Source organism: Myiozetetes cayanensis, unplaced genomic scaffold, assembly GCF_022539395.1.
Source record: "Myiozetetes cayanensis isolate MyiCay16 unplaced genomic scaffold, myiCay2020 scf2-11, whole genome shotgun sequence".
Classification (NCBI taxonomy): domain Eukaryota; kingdom Metazoa; phylum Chordata; class Aves; order Passeriformes; family Tyrannidae; genus Myiozetetes; species Myiozetetes cayanensis.
This window is the reverse complement of record NW_026087411.1, coordinates 27,443,485-27,463,949: the sequence shown is the minus strand read 5'-3', so window position 1 is coordinate 27,463,949 and position 20,465 is coordinate 27,443,485. Positions and strand designations below refer to the sequence as shown.

The following is a 20,465-nucleotide window of genomic DNA, read 5'->3' as shown; positions in this document are numbered from 1 at the left end:
TTCCGAAAGATGACAGTGCAGTAATGTAGCAATTATGGCTTCAGCAGTATGGTAAAAGCCACTCTGCTTTGCAGGGATAATTCATTATATTTAACAGTTTATTTAACAGATCCATCTTCAGCCCGTTCCACTGCATGAGATTCCTCCTCCTGCCCTGCCAGCTTAGTCTTCTCCCTCGTCCCTATCCCCACCTGAGAGAAATTCCACTGAAACTCCCAGAAATTCAAGTCAGACTACAGCTTTTTGACACAGGGAAAACTACCATTTACTCCCAGCCATCCAAAAACACAGACAGCTTCTCTGAAGGCAAGAAAATGGACACATGAACAAGCTAGTGATGTTATTAGGAGTACTTTGAAATTAGGGCAGACCTCCTGCCTTCTAGATTGGCAAACGTGGAAAAAAATTACATGTGCTTTGGGGACTATGCTGTCAGCCTAACCAGATTCTTATATTAGCACTCCTGATAATGGTAGCATGCTTTGAAAGCAACTTTCAGAATTATATTTTTCTGCCAAGACTGCCCTCTTCCAGAGAGGCTTTCTGGAGCTGTGTTTCTTGCAAGCACCCGTATGTAATGCTGGGCTGTTTGCATGGGGTGGGCAGATGGGCTGGTGTTTTATTCACATCCTCACAGAGCTCAGGGAAATCCTCTTTTCCTTGCAAGTCAATCCAAGAAAACTATGTGACTGTAAGGCACCTTTATGCATTTTGGAGAGGTTCACACACTCCTAAGTAGATCCACTTAAGATTGACTAAAGCATCCTTCCCTCACAAAGCAGGCTTTACAGGAATATCACAGTGAGCTAGTTGCACACAAAGGAACAAAAGTTAACTGCTCCTTTTCTCCTCTACATTAGCCCAGTGTAGTTGCCAAGAGGGAAATCTGACATCGAGACTGATCTTGCCCCGTGCAGTGGACATCTGCACAGCCGTAAAAATAAGAACCCAAGTTACTCAGAGATTTACAGCAGAGGCTCTTTGCATTTAACAGCCTTCAGCATTCCGGTCCTTTGATGTTTACTTTCTTTTCCTTCTCTTCCAGCCTACATGAGGAAGCAAACCACACTAGGCAGAGACCATTCCATCTCTTCCCTTCCAGGCCTCAGACACAGATATGCTCCTTGTTCTAGACACATAAACACCAGATGAAAAGGCTCGGTCCATCACAGCCCTTACGGTCACTTCTGCCACTGCTGTTCTTGCCCATCTCTATTGGGCTGCTCATAATTCAGTCCTTTGTCTGACTCTTTAACAGAAGGTTTTAGCCAGCCTGGTCCTTCTGGACTGAAGGGGGCTCAGCCACAGTTCTGAATCTCAGGCAAGCAATATGGTGACCCTGAAGGTAGGCTGATGGCTACTGGAGCCACAAAAGAATATCCCCCTAACACACACCTTCTCCTGAGAGAAGAGGCCAGCGTGTATTGCACTGGCATGACTCTGACCTCAGGGTGGCTGAGGCATATGGAAAAACTTCAAGCAACATTAAAAAAAAATGCATCTGAATGTCTCATTATAAAATATTTCTTCCTAAAGAAATGTAGATCTTTACATGCTAAAAAAACCTCCCCTCAGAACCTGTCTCACAGAACTGTAATGTCATGCCTCAAAATATATGCAAATGTTGGCATAAGAAGATATCATATCAATTTGTTATGTTAGTGCAGTCTCTTTCTCTATTTAACAGCTCCACTAGACAGAATATAAACTTCACATTTTACAATAAAGCCCTTCACACATTTTGGAAATAACTCATAAAAATAACAAAACTGATTTTGTCATGATGAGCTCTGCACATAAGCCATACAAAATCTATCTAAATAATTTAAAAGCACTGTTCTAGGGTGCTATAAGACTGAAAAGACCAAGTTTAATATTTTGCATCTATGAAAAAACTGCTATCAAAACAGAAATGTACCTCAGTAGATTTACTAGGCTTATAAGAAACACAGAATTCCCTAGCCTAAATCACTTCAGGCAAGAGCATTATAAGATGAGACTAAATCAAAAAAAGAATGAAACAGCAAGGCAGCTGACTGATATCAGTAAATTTACTTAGAAACACTGCTTCAGTTAGGAGAAGATGAAGAAAATAAAGGGGAATTAATCTTTCTAGCAGTAAACCTAAAATTCTGGCACAGCAAATAATATCACTGTGGTCTAACTGAGGGAGAGGCCAGCGTCAAACCCGGTCACAGTAACCCCCTGCCCCCCTTCATGATGAGTCCAGAGATCACAGAGTGCCTGTGCATTACAGCAATATTGCTGCATGCTCCCAGGGGATTTCACAATGCAGACCAGTGCCTGTTCCAGAATGATGCAAAAGTATCAGACCTCCTCCCTCTTTCAAAGCAGCCAGCCGCAGCCGCAGCTCTGGGGAAAGCACAAGGGTGAGAGGGGCTAGAGCTGTGCTGTCCAATCTCACCCCCTGCTGTCTTCAAAGAGGCTCCCAACCAGGACAGCAGCCTCAGCTGCCACTCTTCTGCAGATGGAGAACAGCAGCACTCAGAGCCTGCAGAGCAGGGAGCCACAGCCACAGGCTTTTGAAACCAGCCAGTGCCAGCCCTGCACTAAGGTGGGTGGTGTAATTTCAGTACAAGCTCCATCCTTATGTCCATTGTGGGGGCAACCATGTTAGCATGGAAACATGGATTCTCGAAGTGGAGGAGGAATACATTTCTTGGTTAAAACCAAGCTGCATTAAGGCAAATCACTTAAGATGCATAAAAAGCTGGTTTAAAGCTTATATTTTACATTAATTTACTCTTCCTGGCAGGCAGCACCATGGCATACAGCATTTTCTGCTGAACTACAGCTGCTCCATTGCATGCTGGCTGCTAGAACTGGGCTAAGAGAAGGCTGGAATAGATCCCCAACCCATGTGCTTTTTGAGGAGAGCACTATATAAGAGCCCAAACATGCCTGGGCTCTGCTATGACCCTGAAGAAGATGCTGCAGGTCTGCAGGAGAGGACTGAGCAGGAGTCAGGTCTTTGAAGGGTGATACACCAGCACATCAAAATATTACAGGCTCTACTGGTGACAATTTGGTCTCAAAATCTCAAACCATGGTGTAAGTGGGTACTGCCCAAACCTGGCCATACTTTCTACAAGCAATTACAAAGCAAGGCAAGGGATCTCCAAAAGAACATGGGATCCACACCCAGAACACCTTTTACATACTGTTAAGCTCCAAGCTAGAGCTGAAGACACAGGGATAAGTCCAAGCTCAACCTCATAGTGTAGACACCACAAACCACTCAATGCTTTAGCAGTAGAGTAAGAACTGGATGAATAACAAAAGTACTGTAGCAAATATTATTTTTGGGGGTTTAGTACTTTCCTAGTAATTCCTAGTGGCTGATGGATTTTGCAAACTACTCACAGTGTTTTTCAAACTATTTTCATGTATTCACTGAAAATAAGAGTCCATTTTATTGCCCAGCATCAGAGATGATAGGATATAGTTCACAAATCTTCAGAATTATCTTCAAGTGACAACTATCCTAAATGGTTTTGTATTACCAGGAAGTTTTCATGATATATCCACTCTCTTTTCCTGTTTATTTTTAATATGCCAAACAGCAGACACTTATTTAGTGCATCTTCTTCATCCACCTGTGCTGAATTTGGTCTGTTCTCTTCAATTTTGCAAAAGACTCTAAAACACTACCATATAAACAATGAGAAAAAGGGCCTATAAAAAATACAAAGACTCATCTCAGCAAAGGGTAAGAAAAGAGAAATGGAATAAAAAACAATTACTTAAATATGTGTGCATAGAATCAGTAACATAACAATGTCATAAATATAGACCCTAAGGGTTTAACACTACGAACAAGAGAACAGACATGCTAAATAATGTTTTGATGTCTGAATGCTCAAAAACTAACCTTGCAATGCTTTTTAACCATTAGTGGGTGAAAATGGGAATTAAGCACACATTATTTAATAAAAGCCACATACTTAACACATAAGAACTTGTCCTCCATTTCAGCCATATATGCTGAGCATGTGATTTCAGTTGTATGAATTCCAGGTGTTCACGATTAAGACACAGACAAACCCTAATTCCCTACCCCCAAAGCATGTGACTTGGTTATGTGGGGTTTCTTTAAATCAGGCTTTTATATTCTTCTTGTTCAATTTCTGAGTTTGAGGTTCACTTTTTTTTTTTTTGGCAAGTGTTTCTTCTTCATCCACAAGGATAGAAATTTGCTTTCCTAAAAAACCCTCCAAGTTTAGTTTCTCACATATTCATCTGATTTTGAGAATTAGGATTTTAAAGGAAGCACCAAATATCACGAGACTTACAATAAAAATCACAAGTTGGCAGCACTCTCTGAAAGCTTCCTTTCCCCTTCTGCCAAGATTAGCTTTGATGCCTCAGTTATTTCCATCTGACTGTATCTGTTACTGTGAATATGTATTTACCATATAATAAAACATCACAAGGTTTATGCAGAAATCCCAAAGCAAATCACCATCTAACAGGAATTGACACTTTCATTCAGCTTTCCAAAACCAACAAGAGCAGCTGGCTTGATCAGGACATCTAAAAAGGATTAAACGGTGGGGGGAAGGGGGAAGGAGAAAAAAAAGGACTGAATTAGACAGTTCTTGTAAAAGTGTAGTGAACTCCCATCGAATACCTTTCATGCTTGTCTCAGAGAGCTTTGTAATAGAAAGCAGAAACTCATCTCTGTTTTATGCATGGGGAAACCAAGGTACAGGTAAACCACAGTGACTTCTGCAGCAGAGCTGGCCATGGAGACAGATTTGGACCTCCTGACCGCCAGTCAGACATGGATAAGTGCAGCCCCGCCACCCTTGTCAAACAAACTAAAACATTGATCTCTCACAAATGCATGTGTTTAGCACATGAAAACACAGATCTTGCTTCCTCACCAGAATCGGTATCGTGAGCATCTGGGAGAGTGAGATACAGTCCGTTATGCCTTTTGATCACTGGTGTTTCGGTCACACTACTGCATTTCTCAGAGCCACTGTAAAGAAACAAAACTGTGTTGTTACCTGGCCATCTCTCAGTGAAGAACATCTCCTCAAAGCAAGCAATAATCTAGCTGCCACTAGAACTGAAAAATCAGTTGCAAGAAATCAGCTTCTTGAATGTACTAACACCCCCCCCAAACACACACCTGCCAATGGACAGGAAGCTCAGAGACACAATGACCAGCAAGGGCTCCAGGGCACGTGCTGGTATATAGTTCATATGGCTGTTGGAAGTCTTTGCAAAACACAAGGAACATCTTGGTAGCTAGAAGCCAGACCAGAGGAAGAAGCCCTCTTCCAGCAAGGACCACCATCCCTTGGACTTGTCTGTAGAGTAATTTGTTCACAGGTCTCCTATGCTAATCTTTTTGAAACAGACCAATTACCACCTTCCACCTGGGCGCTAATTTCTTCATTTTTTCATTTCAAAGGGCTTATTTTCTCCTCTTTCACCTTTGTTCTGTTCAAAAAGAGGAGGGAGATAAAAAAGCTACCACATAGCACTGCTTTATGAAAGGGGAATATATGAAAGGGGGAATATCTGGTCTGCTCTTCTAGAAGACTTCTGTCCTCACAGGAGAGGCCTTCCAAAGGGAAACTCAAAAAAATAAAAAATCGTGTGCCTTCCTGTGACCACATAATCTGTCATCCCCCAAGGATCAGTGGTGATGATACCTCCTCTCATCATCCATTAAGGGACAAAATATCAAAAGGAAAAGCGACTGCCCTGGCTACTTTTTCTGGCACACTTCCAAGCCTGCAGCTCAGCCTTTGGACAATATTTCTTCCAGAAAACAAGCTGTCAGAGAGTCATGATTACTGTGGATGCCCCCGTCTTTGAGTCTGATCAGTCCTTTGGTAGGGATTGCACAGAATTCCTTTGAATTTGCATTAATCTAGCAGAAGAATTAGCTTGGGACTGCTATTGGGTGTTAAACATGATTATTCTGTTATCACAGAAAAAATAGCAAAAGATAAACCAAATCTTGTCCTTCCCAGCTAACAATCTGTGAAGCCACTGAAAGCTACTTAGTGTCATTCATCATAGTAGAAATCATATTTACAATACCTAATTAACCTTTTACTTGGGCTTTGGGATCAAACATAATGGTTCCTGTTAACAAACCCTGAATTCTTGGGCTTTTGACTGTACCAATCCACATGCCTGAACAGGCCTCCCTGTCTTCCATACTTGTTTCCACATTGACACCTCATTTGAGACTATCATGTGGTGACAGATAGAAAGAGAAATTAAATTCTCTGTCCTGTGCCTCAGTCTTGCCTGCCCAGGATTAACCCAAGTGTAAGTGCCCTGACTGGGAGCTGCTGATGGAACTGTAGGGGCAACTCTGTCCTACTGGTGTATTGTGTATGCAGGAACAAGGCAGCTGCACTTCCATAAATCACTGCCATGAGGTGAGTGCTGCTTCGATGCAGCAGCCATCACCATGGGGTCACTGTTTAGGCACATGCTGAAGCACTGGCTTATACACTGTACTCCTACTCCAAGGACCAGGTGAGGAGATTGGAAAATCCCAGGCTGAAAACCAAATGGAATGCACTGTGCAAAACAGCCACTCCCAACAGCTTTATCTGTTATCCTGGAGAAGGGCTGAAAATTAACTACTCCTTAAAAGCTGCAGTACAAGGCCTTCAGCCAAGAAAGCCTTTCCATGCACCATGGAAGGAATAGTAGTCAGATGATTTGCCTTCTGCATACAGCACTGGAAAGGCTGACAGAAGGACGTTTTGTCACTCTACTGCCCGTATTTCTGAAAGGTAGTTGAGACAATGGACAAAATGGTGACAAAAATGCTGAAGGAAACACTTGATTGTGAGAGACTGCAGAGGCACAAATTTGTCAGAGAGAAGACAAAAGGAGACTTGAGCATGGAATACGAATAGCTGCCTAGGGTAAAATATTGGGCCCTGACCCTGAACAACTCTTCAGTCTGTCAGTCGCAGTGAGACTGCAAAGCCAGGAAACTCAGGCCAGACAAATGCAACTAAATGTAACCAATGCGCCAGTTAATTGTGTAGGCAGTTACCTACTGATTAAAGAGTACTAGGTGTAACAGCTCTCAACTTTTTGTAAATGTGAGGGTTTTTTTTTCCAATAGGCCCTAAAGAATGTCTGAGTCCAAGTCTCACTGATAAGAATTCCCCTTAAGTTCCTTCGCAAGCCCTACCCAGAATACTTTACATATTTGTTAGCTAATAGTGCTGTAATTTGCTTAATATAAGGGCCTTCCTGGGTCACTAAATCCAGTCTAGAACCACATCTAACAAGTTCATTCTTCTTACCTTTCAATTAGTACCTCCCAATAGAAAATACTTTATGATGTATTTTTTGAGAAACTTAAAAAAAAAAAAAAAAAAGACCTTCTGGGAATAGAGGTGAAATATACACAAAGGTTCCTAAAATCAAGAGCAATTTGTTTTGGTCAGGCTTCCATGGCTAAAGCTTATCAAAAGCCCCTAAAGCTATTGCATCTTGGGTTTATAAGTATAACTGCCAAAGCACAGCCTGGGATCCAAATGCAGTCCAAATGGCTGAACTATTTATTTGTCTGTTTTCCGACACACTTTCTACAGTCCCAGGCTTGCAGCCCCCTGCTGCAAGAGTAAATCTTCCTTAGTAATAATTGTTTATCATGGATTTGATCAGCTTCACGAGGACTACTCATATGTATAAGGATTATTTATGTGAGAGGTACGTGATTGAATCCTCAGCTAAAGAGACTAAGGCCTAAGGAAATCAATGATTCCAGTCTGCAAGAGACCATTTCTCTGCTGCTATGCAAATATCTTGATTTTTGTGTTTGGTTCGCTGCTCATTAGTTAAACCAACAAAAATTACTAATAATCCCTCAAGGACAACTTGTATATAGACATACATCATTCTGTACATATATTTCTGCTGTTTATAGGGCTTATGTAAATACATACAGAGATTGAGGAACAAAACAAACTACATCAGCCTGCTGTCATGACTGTTGCCATTAAGCATGCTGTCCTTCTCATCAAACACAACCTCTACAGACATTATTGGTGAAAGATAATTCCAGTCTTGGTGTAATATTCCCAAGACAGTTGTACAGTGATACCTTGACTGGGACAATATCCAAAGGGCGTGGGAAGGAAGAAAACCCCAGTCAATATCTTTCACATTTTCTAAACTTTACCTTTTGGTAGAGCAGCAGATGAAAGGATGGAAACAAACTGGGAAGGAAGCATAGTTTAAATGCAGATTTACTAGGACAAGGGAAGGGAGAAAGATGCTACGTTCTCTACTTCTTTCCTTGCCCAGTTAGTACCAGGCTGTGCAACCAGCATGCAACTACAGCACATGACAGAGTTTGGCGATGTGCCTTTCCTTGGCTTACTCACTTCGGGACTGTCACCCCCACACATTCCTGGTGCCAACTACTGCAGACTGTGAACAATAGCTGATGAATGCTCAGCGCTCCTGAAGAAAAAAAAATCTGCCCTCTATTCTGGACATCCAAATATGGATAGGGATGTTTAGACATTTTTTTTCCTTTCTCCTTTTTTCTTTTTTTTTTTAAAAATAATAGCTATTTAAATCTTGCCTTTTTTTTTAATCATAGCTAGAAATATTACTTATCTTTTAAATAGTAGCATTTATTACTCTTTTTGCAAAATAACTTAAGTGTCTGGAAAATTAAGGAAGATAACTGCATTCTCAATAACAAATCTGAACTTGCTACAGTGGAGAAAGCCTACCTGTGCTGTGCAACATTATATACCATCTGCCACATCTGCAACATACGTCTGCATGTCACCAGAGCCTCTTCAGGTCCTTTATGTATCCATTCCAGTTTTACTTTGGTGAAGAGTAAGCTGCAAGATGAAAAAGAATAACTCCTGTTTTATTGGCATCTCATAAATGTAGAGAATCAGTATCACTCTAGCGAGACCTTAGCAGGCGGCATTTTTACTTCCTTTGTATGTGCAGCAATAAAAGGAAACATCAGAGCACAAAACATTTCATTTGGCTCAACTTTAGATTTCCCACAAGGAGATGAGCGGATTAACAATATTCCTCAGCTGCAGTCAAATTTGCGTCACAAAGCCGGCAGGACAGTGTTAAAAGCAATGCATTGCAAAGCTAACAAGGTGAAACATACACTGAATCTCACTTTATTTTAGACAGTATTGAAAACAGAGCAAAAAGTAACTGCCATAATACATATGCCAGGTTGTTTTCTTAGTCTGGCATCTTCTTATAGTACTGGCTTATATAATAAATTTCAGGCAAAAAACCCAGCACACTTAGTATACACAGATAATTATGTAATGCCTCACAGGAAGGAAATGCTTTTTCTTAACCCCAGCTGGCAATCATTTCATGCCCCTAGGCAAGACAGCTGATAGCCTTGTACATTCTTGTTCTAGGTAGTGTAACTGCTGCTACTATTCTTATACCTAGAGACAACATACTTGCACAGACCACTGGAATTCAGCAGAATTGGGTCACGCAGAGGTTAGAAGACAGATTTGGCAATGACACAACCTACCACTTGCTGCTAGCGTGGCTTTTAACACCATCCTTCACAACACTCATTCTATTTTAACTGCCAAGATGATATGATTTATTTCTTATTTACTAATGCAAACTTATTTCTCGGCTTTAAATGTTTCCAGATAGTCCAGTATCAACACATTTTTAATGCACTCGATATGGCTAGCGATTAGTCCACTGGATGCACATATGTGTACACACATGCCCACAACAACAGCTGAATGTTAAAAATCCTAAAACCAGTTTTGTGAATGTGACCTGCAGGCTCCTGAGGAATCCAAACAACTTCAGAAAGAGACAACAGCAACTGCATATAGGATGTTAGAGAAGACTTTATAGTTGAGTAAGAGATCCTTCACTTGGAATAATTAGAAATCTGCAAACAAGACTCTGTAGTGTGTTATCTACAGCAATGTGCTAATACTGCAATCCCATTTGGCACTAATAAACATCAGGCTGGGGATTTAGGTTTTACTGCTTTTTTTTTTTGGGGGGGGGGACACAGGGACACTGCTATACAGGGATGTCTGTAAGTGAACTGGGCTTGTAAGAACAAAGCTTGTTCCAATGCAATGGAATACAGAATCAGTCAGTTTGCTGCAAGAAACATATATCACACTAGAAATGTGGGAGGTTATGCCCTGGAGTGTACTGCTATTATAAAAGATAGCTTTATGAATGTGAAGTTCCTGAGCAACAATGCAGTTTAGAGGTCAAGAACCCCCAGCATTCATATACGGAAGCACAATCAAGTAGGAGCTGGAAGATGTGGCTATTACTGATCAAGACACAACAATCCTGTTTCTAGTTCTTGCTCTTTAACTCCAGAAGATGACTGAAAATGGGATGAGCTTCAGAAAAAGGTTATGGAAGCGATCTGAGGGCTAGAAAAAAATGTATTTCATCAGAGGCTTAAGAAGATCAGTTTATTTGGTTTAACCAAGAAGCAGCAAAGAAATTATTTTGCTTCAGCCTACGAACACCTACATGGAGAAGCATCTCATTGTGAGTCCTGGATCTAAAAGAAAAGCTATCAGAAAATCTAAGAATTCTTTGGAAGCTGAAACTAGTCAAATGGAAATTTATAAGTAAATGCATTCACATAACTATCAAGGAAAATAATCTTTGCACGTGTGCACAGTAAATTCTGTAGTCATTAAAGCCTTTTCAGCAAGACAGGATAACATCTGGAAAGCAATGGTACTGTACAAATAGGAGCTGTGGGTTTGATGCATAGGCTCGTGAGTAAGTTTCTTTGGGCTGCTCTGTGCAGAGGGGTAAGACTGCATTATCACCTTCCTTCTGGAAATTATGCTATTAAAAATATTTTTCTAGTCCTAGAAACAAGTACATAAAAAAAAATCTATGCTATTTTAATCATAGAGAATAATTTTTTAAACCACTACAAACTTGCAAAATGAAAGATCTTCTGAAACACTGTACAACACTCCTTCCAGCCAGAAGAATGGTGGTTAAGGAGACCGAGGCCCAGAGACCATTCGTCTTACATTCCTGAATAACACCATGCTTTTGCACACAGTAACACACTACTCAATATTAATTATACAGAGGAATCTATTAACAGTCAAACTCCTATACTGGAGGGTTATATTAAGGGTTCTTTCTCCCTTTCACATTAGTAAGGACATAGATGGCTTGTCATCAGTAAGCAATTACAATCACTACACAGTATATTTAAACACTGCAATTAAACATTAAAAAGATGAACCAAGTATTTCATCACTCTACTGTTTACTGCTTACAGTGAATACATGTCAACTACTTTGGATGAAGATGCAATCTTCTATCTCAGTAGAGAGAACAATTACTAAAACAGGAAAAAAAAAAGCAACTCTCAAAAAAACATAATGAAGCCTCAGCACAATCAATACTATCACCAGGCATAAGGCATGGGCAAAGCTGTTAGCTGTTGTGGTAATTCACCTCTGGAATACTGTTATCCATGTTACCATGTAGCAATATAATGAACCAAAACAAAAGGCAAATGGGAAGAATTTAAGTGGCAAAAGGGATCAAACTATACCAATGGCAGCAGTAAACACTGCAATTAAACAAAAGGTGGAAATACAATCAGGATATTAGGCTGCATGTGCTATATGCTGTCAGTCTTTCTCAGTTACTAATAAGCTTTATAACACTGAAACCAGACAAATAAATACAGAGAAAACACTGAAGTGAAGTAGTATCAGTTATCTCAAGCTTGTAATTTTATTACTGAGACAGCACTCTAGCTATACATAAATCTAATGAGAATTGTGTCCTATCAGTGTCTGTGCACAATTTCATGGATATAAATAAAAATTATTTATGCACAAATCTCATTATATTTTCTTAATACCATTGTACATTTGTATGATGCTTGTAGTACTAAGCAGAATAGACTCTCAGAAAGATTCAACATACAAAAATAGCCCCAAGATTATCAATGTAGTTATTGGTAATTCTGTTAACCTTTGAATATGAAAACAAATTTGGGATAAAGCAAGCATATAAATTGCTACTACATAAGCACAGGAAAACTGAGCAAAAAATCCACAAATCAATCTCGTAACGTGTGATTTCAGGGACAGTAACAATGGAAAATAACTAGTACTTATTCTTGATAACAGACTCTAAGCTCCCTATCAGAAGAGGGTTTTTTTACAGGGTATATGGACAGTATGCAAAAGCTTTTATTCCCTGATGTAACGTCAAGCTACTGCCACAAGCAAACACGCACATCCATCACAGTAGCATTAACTCTGGCAAATTAAAATCTGTATAAATTTCCTGAGATCTGAAGCTCTGAAAATTCAAAATTAGGTTTCCCAAGTATCAAAATTTCAATAGTATAAATGACAATATGATGTGAGACCAGAATAATGGAAGGCTACTTCGGTTGATTTCAGAAGGCATTCAACATTTGTCTTCATAAAGACTGATTTCAGCCACCTACCTAGCACTTCCAAGAGTCTTCTAATCCTACATGGCTCAGTGCTGAACCTTTAAATTCTGTAATATTTCGCATGAAGAGGCATTTCCTTCCTATCACCGACAATCTAATTACTGAGGTTTAATAGCTAATGCTTATTTATCAGAAGATTTCATATGTGCATATGGTATACTATAAACGCTTATGAGCACATCTGTGGGAGTCGTAAGTTGCTATGTATAGCAAAACCTAATTGACAACTTTATGGATGCTCTAGGACTCTATTAAGATTTATTAATCAGTTAATTACTGTGACTTTTAAAAGCTGCTTTAAAATGGAATTTTTAGTCTCAAATGTAGCCCTTGAACTACACATTTATACAGCATCACAACAGGATCTCTGTGTCTTATCATCTGACAAGCAATAAATAATGCCAGTACTATAACAAACAATAACACCTTCCACTCATTTCAAGGTTGAGAGACTAAATTAGGACTAATGAGTATTATGTAGTCATTTATCTATATATTTTGCCATTCACTGTCTGCTTATAACCCCTCCAGTTCTTCAGAGCTTGTGAGCAGCTGCTCAAAGATCTACACGTCTTCAAGCTTTACCAGATCAGTGGTGTCATTCCCCAAAGTCCTTCATTATTTACACAGATTGGTCTACCTACACACACAGCTGCTGCGTTATTTTGGATCGAAATGCAAAGGAAACAAACCAAACCACCAAAACCTGTAGCAGTATATCTCAATTCATGAAGACAATTGTGCACATGAGCATGCTGACCTTCAGCAACTAATACGTGTACTTTGTTTCCTTCTTTTATTAAATGACCCGATGCATGTGGCTGTTTATACAGACATTTGCCTGGAGAGAGAAACCAGAATGCTTGTGACAGCTCTGAGAACAGCAAATGCACTTTATCCAGTGACTGATAGGGTGTGGAGCAGCATGGAAGTGCCACTGGACAGCAGCAACCAGCTCACCCTACCACCTCTCTGAACCCCAGGTAAATATTCCTCACCAGCGCCAATAAAAAGCAGGAGACTGCCACAACCTGGATGGGTAGATGGCCCAAGTCTGCTGCCTGAGGAACTGTAAGGCATGGACTCAAACCTCCAACACTTCGATCACTGAACTCCTGAACTGGTTTCTTCTCTTTTATGGTAATGGATGCAGGAGGAGGATACAGGTGGATACAGGACATAAACTGATCTAACAGAAATGGAAAGAGGACATAGCAGACAAGAAGAATTATCGAAGTTTTGGATTGCTTTTGATATATGGAGATAATAAACAGACTTCTCAGCCTAAAAAAGAAGCTGAGAGAAGAGATGACATTTATAAAATCATTAATAGCACAAAGAAGATCAGGAAGGCAAAGCAAATCTGTGTTGTTTCAATGAAAGAAGGAATATCCAATAAAACAATCAAGCAGTGGATTTAAAATGAGTAAATGAAGTGCTTTTTCATACAACACAAAAGTGCAAAACCCATTGCTACAGGATGTTCTGGAGCAGAAACATAAATAGGTTCAAAAAGAGATTAGATAAATTCACAGATGACAGGCCTATCAGGGGCATTAAAGACAACCTAATGCAACTTCTGGCTCCAAAAGCCCTGAACCACTCTGCTGACAGAAGCGGGGATGATTTATAAGGGGTAGGATCATCCTACTGCCACATTTCTACATGCTTTTCCCTGTGCACTCAGCACATGCCCTTCTGAAGCCAGACAAGCCCTTAGTTTGATCAAGAATGACCACTCCTACATTTTGATACAGCAGAAACATGACTGCAGCCCCTGTTCTTTTTATAACCCAGATTGTCTGGTCGTATTTTATCTGCTGGTATGAGAGGACAATGTATGTGGATCTGTATAGTATCTCCACAGAAAATCAGTTGCTCAGTTTATCAGCTGCTGAGTTTAGCTTCAGTGGTGAGTCACCTATACAAGTCAATTAGATAATGTATACTCTTTCATCACAACCATTGTGGTTTCATTAACCTTCCCACAACACTTACTAAAGCCCTAGTCACATTATCAAGAAGAAAAAAAGTAGGCAAAATTGGAAAGTTGCTTTTAATCTCCAGTATTTTTTCTTGATAAAATCAACATCAAAGTCGCTGTCTTCTCAAATAACTCTCTGCTTCTTGCAGTCTCCTGACATTTAAGGGCACATTCTCTAGTTAAATTAACGCCAGCAACTCTGACTGCAACCTCCTTTTATAACTTCATGTTCTGCCATGTTATCTATCACTTTCCGTACAAAAATAAATTGATCATATACTTTTACAGGCATACTGTCCTATTTTTTATGGGTCCCTGTCCATTTACCCCCCAATATGAATAAAAAATAAAACCAAGAAATCTGTCAGCATGCCCAAAGAACTACTGACTTCATCTTCTCAGCCCAGCAAATCTAGCAGACTCAGAGCTGCCCATCTACTTCGTAAGAATGCCATGCTTAGAGCCCCAGTTTTGCATGACAATTAGCAATTCAGTTAATATTGCTCCACAAACTGCAACAGCAAAGGGTGAAAACAGCTTCTAGAGCGGTGGATTCTAGGCTATTTAAAAGTTTACATGATGAAGGCAACTTGCTAGGCTTAGCCTCATGACACAAGGCACCTAGAAGGTTCTTGCTCACAGAGAGAAGGAAGGAAACAGAAGAGATGATCAGAAAAGCCAAGATTGCAGCCCAACCTGACTGAGACTGCACAACAAAGCCAAAGGAGCAACCACTGACATGGCTCAAGCTCTGGGTGTTTTTTTCTTGGACTGCTTCCTCCTGCAGGCTGCAGCTTGCACCTGAAGACAGAAGGGCCTCCTGTCAGTCAGGTGAAGGTCCTGCCCATGGACTACATTGCGTATTTCTGCACAGACCCAGATGTCACTTCCCAAGACAAACATGTCTGCAGCCGGTCCAGCAACCTCATGCACTTATTGCAGCACTCAAGTCCATCAGATTCACTTGTGATACAGAGGGTAAATATGATTCTATGAATATTTATGTGGTCCATCCAGAAAGTGACCCTTACATCAGAAGGAGGTCTTGTAACAAATCTGCTTTATCTGCTAAACCCAGGCTGGTTGTCACTTGAAGGAAAAAACAGTCTGCTGAAAGAAAAAGCAAGTTTATTTCCTGGGAAAAAAAAAAGCAACCACAAAACCAAAACCAAAAACCAAGCACTGAAAGTTCTCTTTATCTTTGCCTGTCTTCAGAATTAAGCCATATGTAGTCATACCCAAGAAATCAAGGCACAAAAAAGGGTGATCAGAATTATTGTCTCTTTTCCTTTTGGCTAAGTCATAAATTTTCAATGCCAGATTTGTGGTATTTTGTTAAGAATGTAGGAATCAGGCAAATCATTAGCAGATCTGATAAAAACCCTTGTCTCACCCTGTGTTACATAGGATCCTTTGGGTGATATACCTGAAAAGATTTTTTATCTTCCTCTCACCCTGATAAAGAACTGACAACAAAATAATTTTGTACCATCATAAATCACATGTAATTCAGTCCACAACTTCTCTGAATAAAGACAAAATTAATTCTGACAAGTTTTACAGCAAAACCTAGAAAATAAAAGTTTCTTGTTTTGCTATGAAGAGTGCTTACATCAGCTTTTTCCATGTAAATAAAAATATATCTCCTCTGTAAGGACAGTGTATTAGACTTTCAATATTTCAGATGTTAAAACTGAGGTTTAATCTGCAAGTGTCCCTACATACTGTTTTGTGAATTTTTTCTTCTCTGACTCCAACTACATGGAATACTCCCCACTGTGTTGGACACCGTATGATCAATAAAATCAGGACCAGGTCTGAGGCATTCAAAGCTAGGAGCTTAGATGTCCAATGCCTATTTAATTTCAATCATGAATTCCGTTGGAGTTCAATGTACAGTTTCCCCATCCATCATGTCCAAACCCTAGCACTTAAACCCAGGTGACTCTGTGGTGCAGTATCTCATTTGTAGGTGGAAACAGACACCTGCACGACAACGTGCAAATGTCAGTGCAACCTCAGAGGTGTACTGGAAACCATGGTCCACTGTATTTCACCTCTGGGGGCAGCATGGCAAATATCCTATAGCTTGGGTTGGGGACCTGGGAGAGCCGTGCTCCGTTTCTTGTTCTTTTGCATGGCTTCTTGGTCAATGTTGGGCAAACTGCTCCAGGTCCCTGAGCCTCAACTCTTCTAACTGCAGAGCAGATAACGGGAGTGACCTTTGCAAAGCATTTGGAGAACTAGGTTCCTCATAATCACCTTCCCCATATCCTTTACATTTAATCTCTTAATACTGGTGCTCTCAACTTCAGAGCTATTTGAGGACAGGAAGGAAAGCACACTGAGTTCTTCTGTAATGGACATCACTTTTAAAATATTTTCTCATCAGCTGGGCCTGAATCTTCAGAATTTCATCAGATGTGCTCCGAAATAAATTCAGCCAGCCCTGATTAAACAGGAATTCATTTGGAAGGGCAGAGCTGAGAACTATCATGCTGCCACAACCACTGGAATAACTCTAGAGTTACAGAAACGGAAAAGGAAGCCTAGGGTCTCTAATTGCTGAGCTGAGATCCTGCCAGACAAGAAAAGAGCATTAACAGTACTAAGCTGAAATTCTTAACATGCTTCCTATCCCCAAAGACTGCAGAACTGGATGCTTCACTTACAAACTGTTGTATTTTTCATAAAAGCTTTTACTATGTGCAGTTTAGGCAGCTTTTAGTGGAAAGGACTCTGGCTAATGAATTAATGCTCAACATCAAGTCACCTCAGTCTGCAAACAAGAACACACCTTCTGTTTCGGAAGTTATATCAGAATCCTGATTCACCTATTTAAAACAGAGTGAAATACCTTCTAATTAACCTAGTGTCAAGGTAATAAAAAGCGACAGCATAATCATATTATTGATGTATAAATTATGCAACAAAATACACTAAAAAAGAACCCCATAAAGGACTAATAAATAATTTCTACCCAACTTGACACATTTATGAAATCCTGCATGTTACTGATACTTGGAGCCAACAGTGTGAAAGTGCATCATGCCCCTCAATGTATTAGTAAATTAGAACCACACCAAATTTAGCTTTGCTACAAAAATAACAGGCGTAAATTAAGATCTTCTTTTCCAAACTGCATTATGCAATGTTGTTAAACAGACCTCACTCTTTCTATGGTTTTATTTTGGGGTAGTGTAATTTATGCCACTTTGGCACTACTCCAGTAAAGCACTTACAAAAGGTCTTCATCTTTTAAGCATATGAGTAGTCTGGCTGAAGTCAAAAAGAAATCAATTATTCCTCTCCTTAAGACTAAGCGTGTGCTTAAGGACCTTGGTAGATCCAGTTCTTCTTGAAGAGAAGAATTTATGAGTTTCTCTCCTAACTGCTTAATTTTGCAGAGGACAAAGTGTTAACATGAGTAACACAAGGAGGGCCAGCATCTGCCCATATTTAGAGCTCGCCGTATGCACATTCCAGGAGAGGTGAAAAAGATGGAAATCAATCTGTCAAACACCACTGGATTTCACTACAGGATACTGGTTCTGGGACACGTGAAGGCACATTTTAACTTACATTCTGGATAAGACAACCCACCATATGACAGTTCAGAGGCAGTGCTTTTTACAAGATGAGTTTGTTTAGTAAGATATGGAGGAGCAGGTTTCTATGCCAGCCTGAAAAAATACAGGGACAGACATGCTTAAAAGGTAAAAATTACAGAAGACAGACAAAAGCTTCTTCATTTCCGAAAAAAAACAAACACCAACAAAACCAACAAAACCCCGAACAAAACCACAATATCTAGAACAAATCTGTGTCATGGTAGGTAGACAGAAAACTGCTGGCTTCACCAAAGAAAATCCCAGAGAAATAAATGGCTATTTTGCTACCAGCAGGAATCCTATTTGTCTAAGCCTGCAAACCAAAACCATGATGTAATTGTAGCCTATGTCAGCAGCAGTGCCAGCTGAACACAGCTAGTGCAGTAACCACAGCACGGAGACCCAGGAGCCTGACCTTTAACGCAGAGGCAGTGATCAGCATTACAGACCTGGGTCTGTGCTTCAACAGACAAGTGTGCTGAAGACTGCACTACTGTAGTTTCGTTCAACTCTTCCCTGACATGTATTCATGGTAATGCTGGTTGCTTTTTCACCACAGACAGTGTTTTGGAGATGCACTAAATTTCCTTATGAAATTCTTTTGTAGTTCCTTTTCATCCTGTACAAAGCTAATTGCAGAGTCAGGACTTGTAGCCCCTAATCTCTGTCAAGTCTGAGACCATGCAGACTGGCCTTAGCAACAAAGGCACTCGTCATATTGTTGCCCTCCCACACAGTACAGGTTCCCCATGGATGTCAGGCCAGCTGGCTGAACTGATATGGTGATAGCTCCTCTTAACCATTACTCCGAGTTAAAAACTCAGGATATAAGAGTGAACAGCCCTGTATGTCTCCTGCCATTTTCTTCCTAATAATTTCCTAACTATATACATCAACCCAAGGACACTGCCAACCTAGAGAACCCAGTTCCACAGCTTGTATCCTTGACTAGTACTCCAGTGTAATGTTTTCCTAGCAGAAAGCTGTATATTAGATGTGAAGCTTCATTCCTCAGCCTTGCTGTAAATTCGAACTTCACTGATGCATGTATGACTCCAGTAGGTACATCTTACACTGTACGGGTAAGCTGAGTCACTGCTTATGAGTAACAATCAGCAGTCTCTCAACCTGTCAGAAATATGTAAGAAATTTCAATTAGAACTGCCAACAAAAAATAAAAGCCTTGAGAGAAAGGTGAGAAATATATGCATGGTAAAAAAACCCCATATGCATGGGAAAAAAAAACAAAACAAAAGGAAAAAGAGAATCCATGGCAGACTGAACCTAAAATGAGATTAATGGATTATTTTTCTGCAATATCTGTTACACCCCAATGTGACAGATCTTCCAGATGTGCTGACAAAAGATGACACAGTATTACACATCCAAAGCACTGCATGTGTGATTAAAGAAAATCCTTTGAGAAAACATACATAGGAATTACATTTTAAACATTCAAAAATAGCAATATTTGGCCTTCTTTCAATAACAGTCTGAAAACACACCTTAGTGTAAAACTGCAAGAACAATTTAAATGCTGGCTGGAATTAAACAAGCTTGACTTCTGAAAAATAGGTCTCATTTATAAAGCAGTGCAGGATTACTGGATTTTTTTGCTTACTTTTGGGTTCTTCACCCACAGAAGGTGGGGTTTTTTGTTCGTCTGGTTGGTTGGTTTTATGTGTGTGTGGTTGTGGGTTTTTTGGTTTTGGTTTTTGTGTTTTTGGTTTTTGTGCCTTTTTTTTTTTTTTGATTGATTGGTTGGGTTTTTCTTTTTTGAGACACAGTCCAGCACTTAGCAACCACTGACCTTTACAAATTTTTACACAACAGTGCTTTATAAAACCAAACTCAGTTCCAAAATTTAGAGTTCACAGCTGTAACAAAACAGGTAAAAGGAACTAAACATTCAGGGTCAGACAGAAAGCTGAAGGCAATCAGCTCTGCTCAAGTGAAATGAATGGATTTTTGTCTTAAACTAGTTGAGGATCTGGCACTCAAGCTTCAAGTCAGAAAAGCTAAGGCAATTTCAACTCCCTAAAAATGAGCACGCATCACATAAACACAGAAATGAAGTGCAGGGTCAGTGCAGTTTGATCAGCTTGTATCAGCTGACTCCCTATCCCCTAATATAAACAATCCATTTGCTCAATTCTAACCTTCCATACTTCCAGAAGGATTCTGCAAAGTATAAAAAGAAAGGAACAGAGGCAACGATAAATAGCAAGCCCCAGCTTTTCATAGGGAAAAGCTTTATGCTTTCCTTTCTCCTTTGTGGAGAGAAACCCCCATGTGGAAACACTCGGCTTCCACAGGGCTGCCAGCGTCAATCATGGAGCAGCCCTGC

General features: G+C 40.0%; 1 protein-coding gene across 4 annotated transcripts in view; it reads right to left on the bottom strand.

Moving 5' to 3' along the window:
• Window positions 1-20,465, bottom strand: part of TTC7A (tetratricopeptide repeat domain 7A) — a 200,298-nt gene that overhangs the window by 81,774 nt on the left and 98,059 nt on the right. For all 4 annotated transcript variants that reach the window (XR_007628882.1, XR_007628883.1, XR_007628884.1 and 1 more), the window contains 2 exons: window positions 8,760-8,876; window positions 4,908-5,005 (listed from right to left, as the gene is read on the bottom strand). Coding sequence is in view for 1 of the 4 variants with exons in the window: in XM_050314945.1 (XP_050170902.1) it covers window positions 4,908-5,005; window positions 8,760-8,876 (215 nt within the window). In the remaining 3 variants the exon portion in view is untranslated. The remainder of the gene's footprint in view (window positions 1-4,907; window positions 5,006-8,759; window positions 8,877-20,465) is intronic.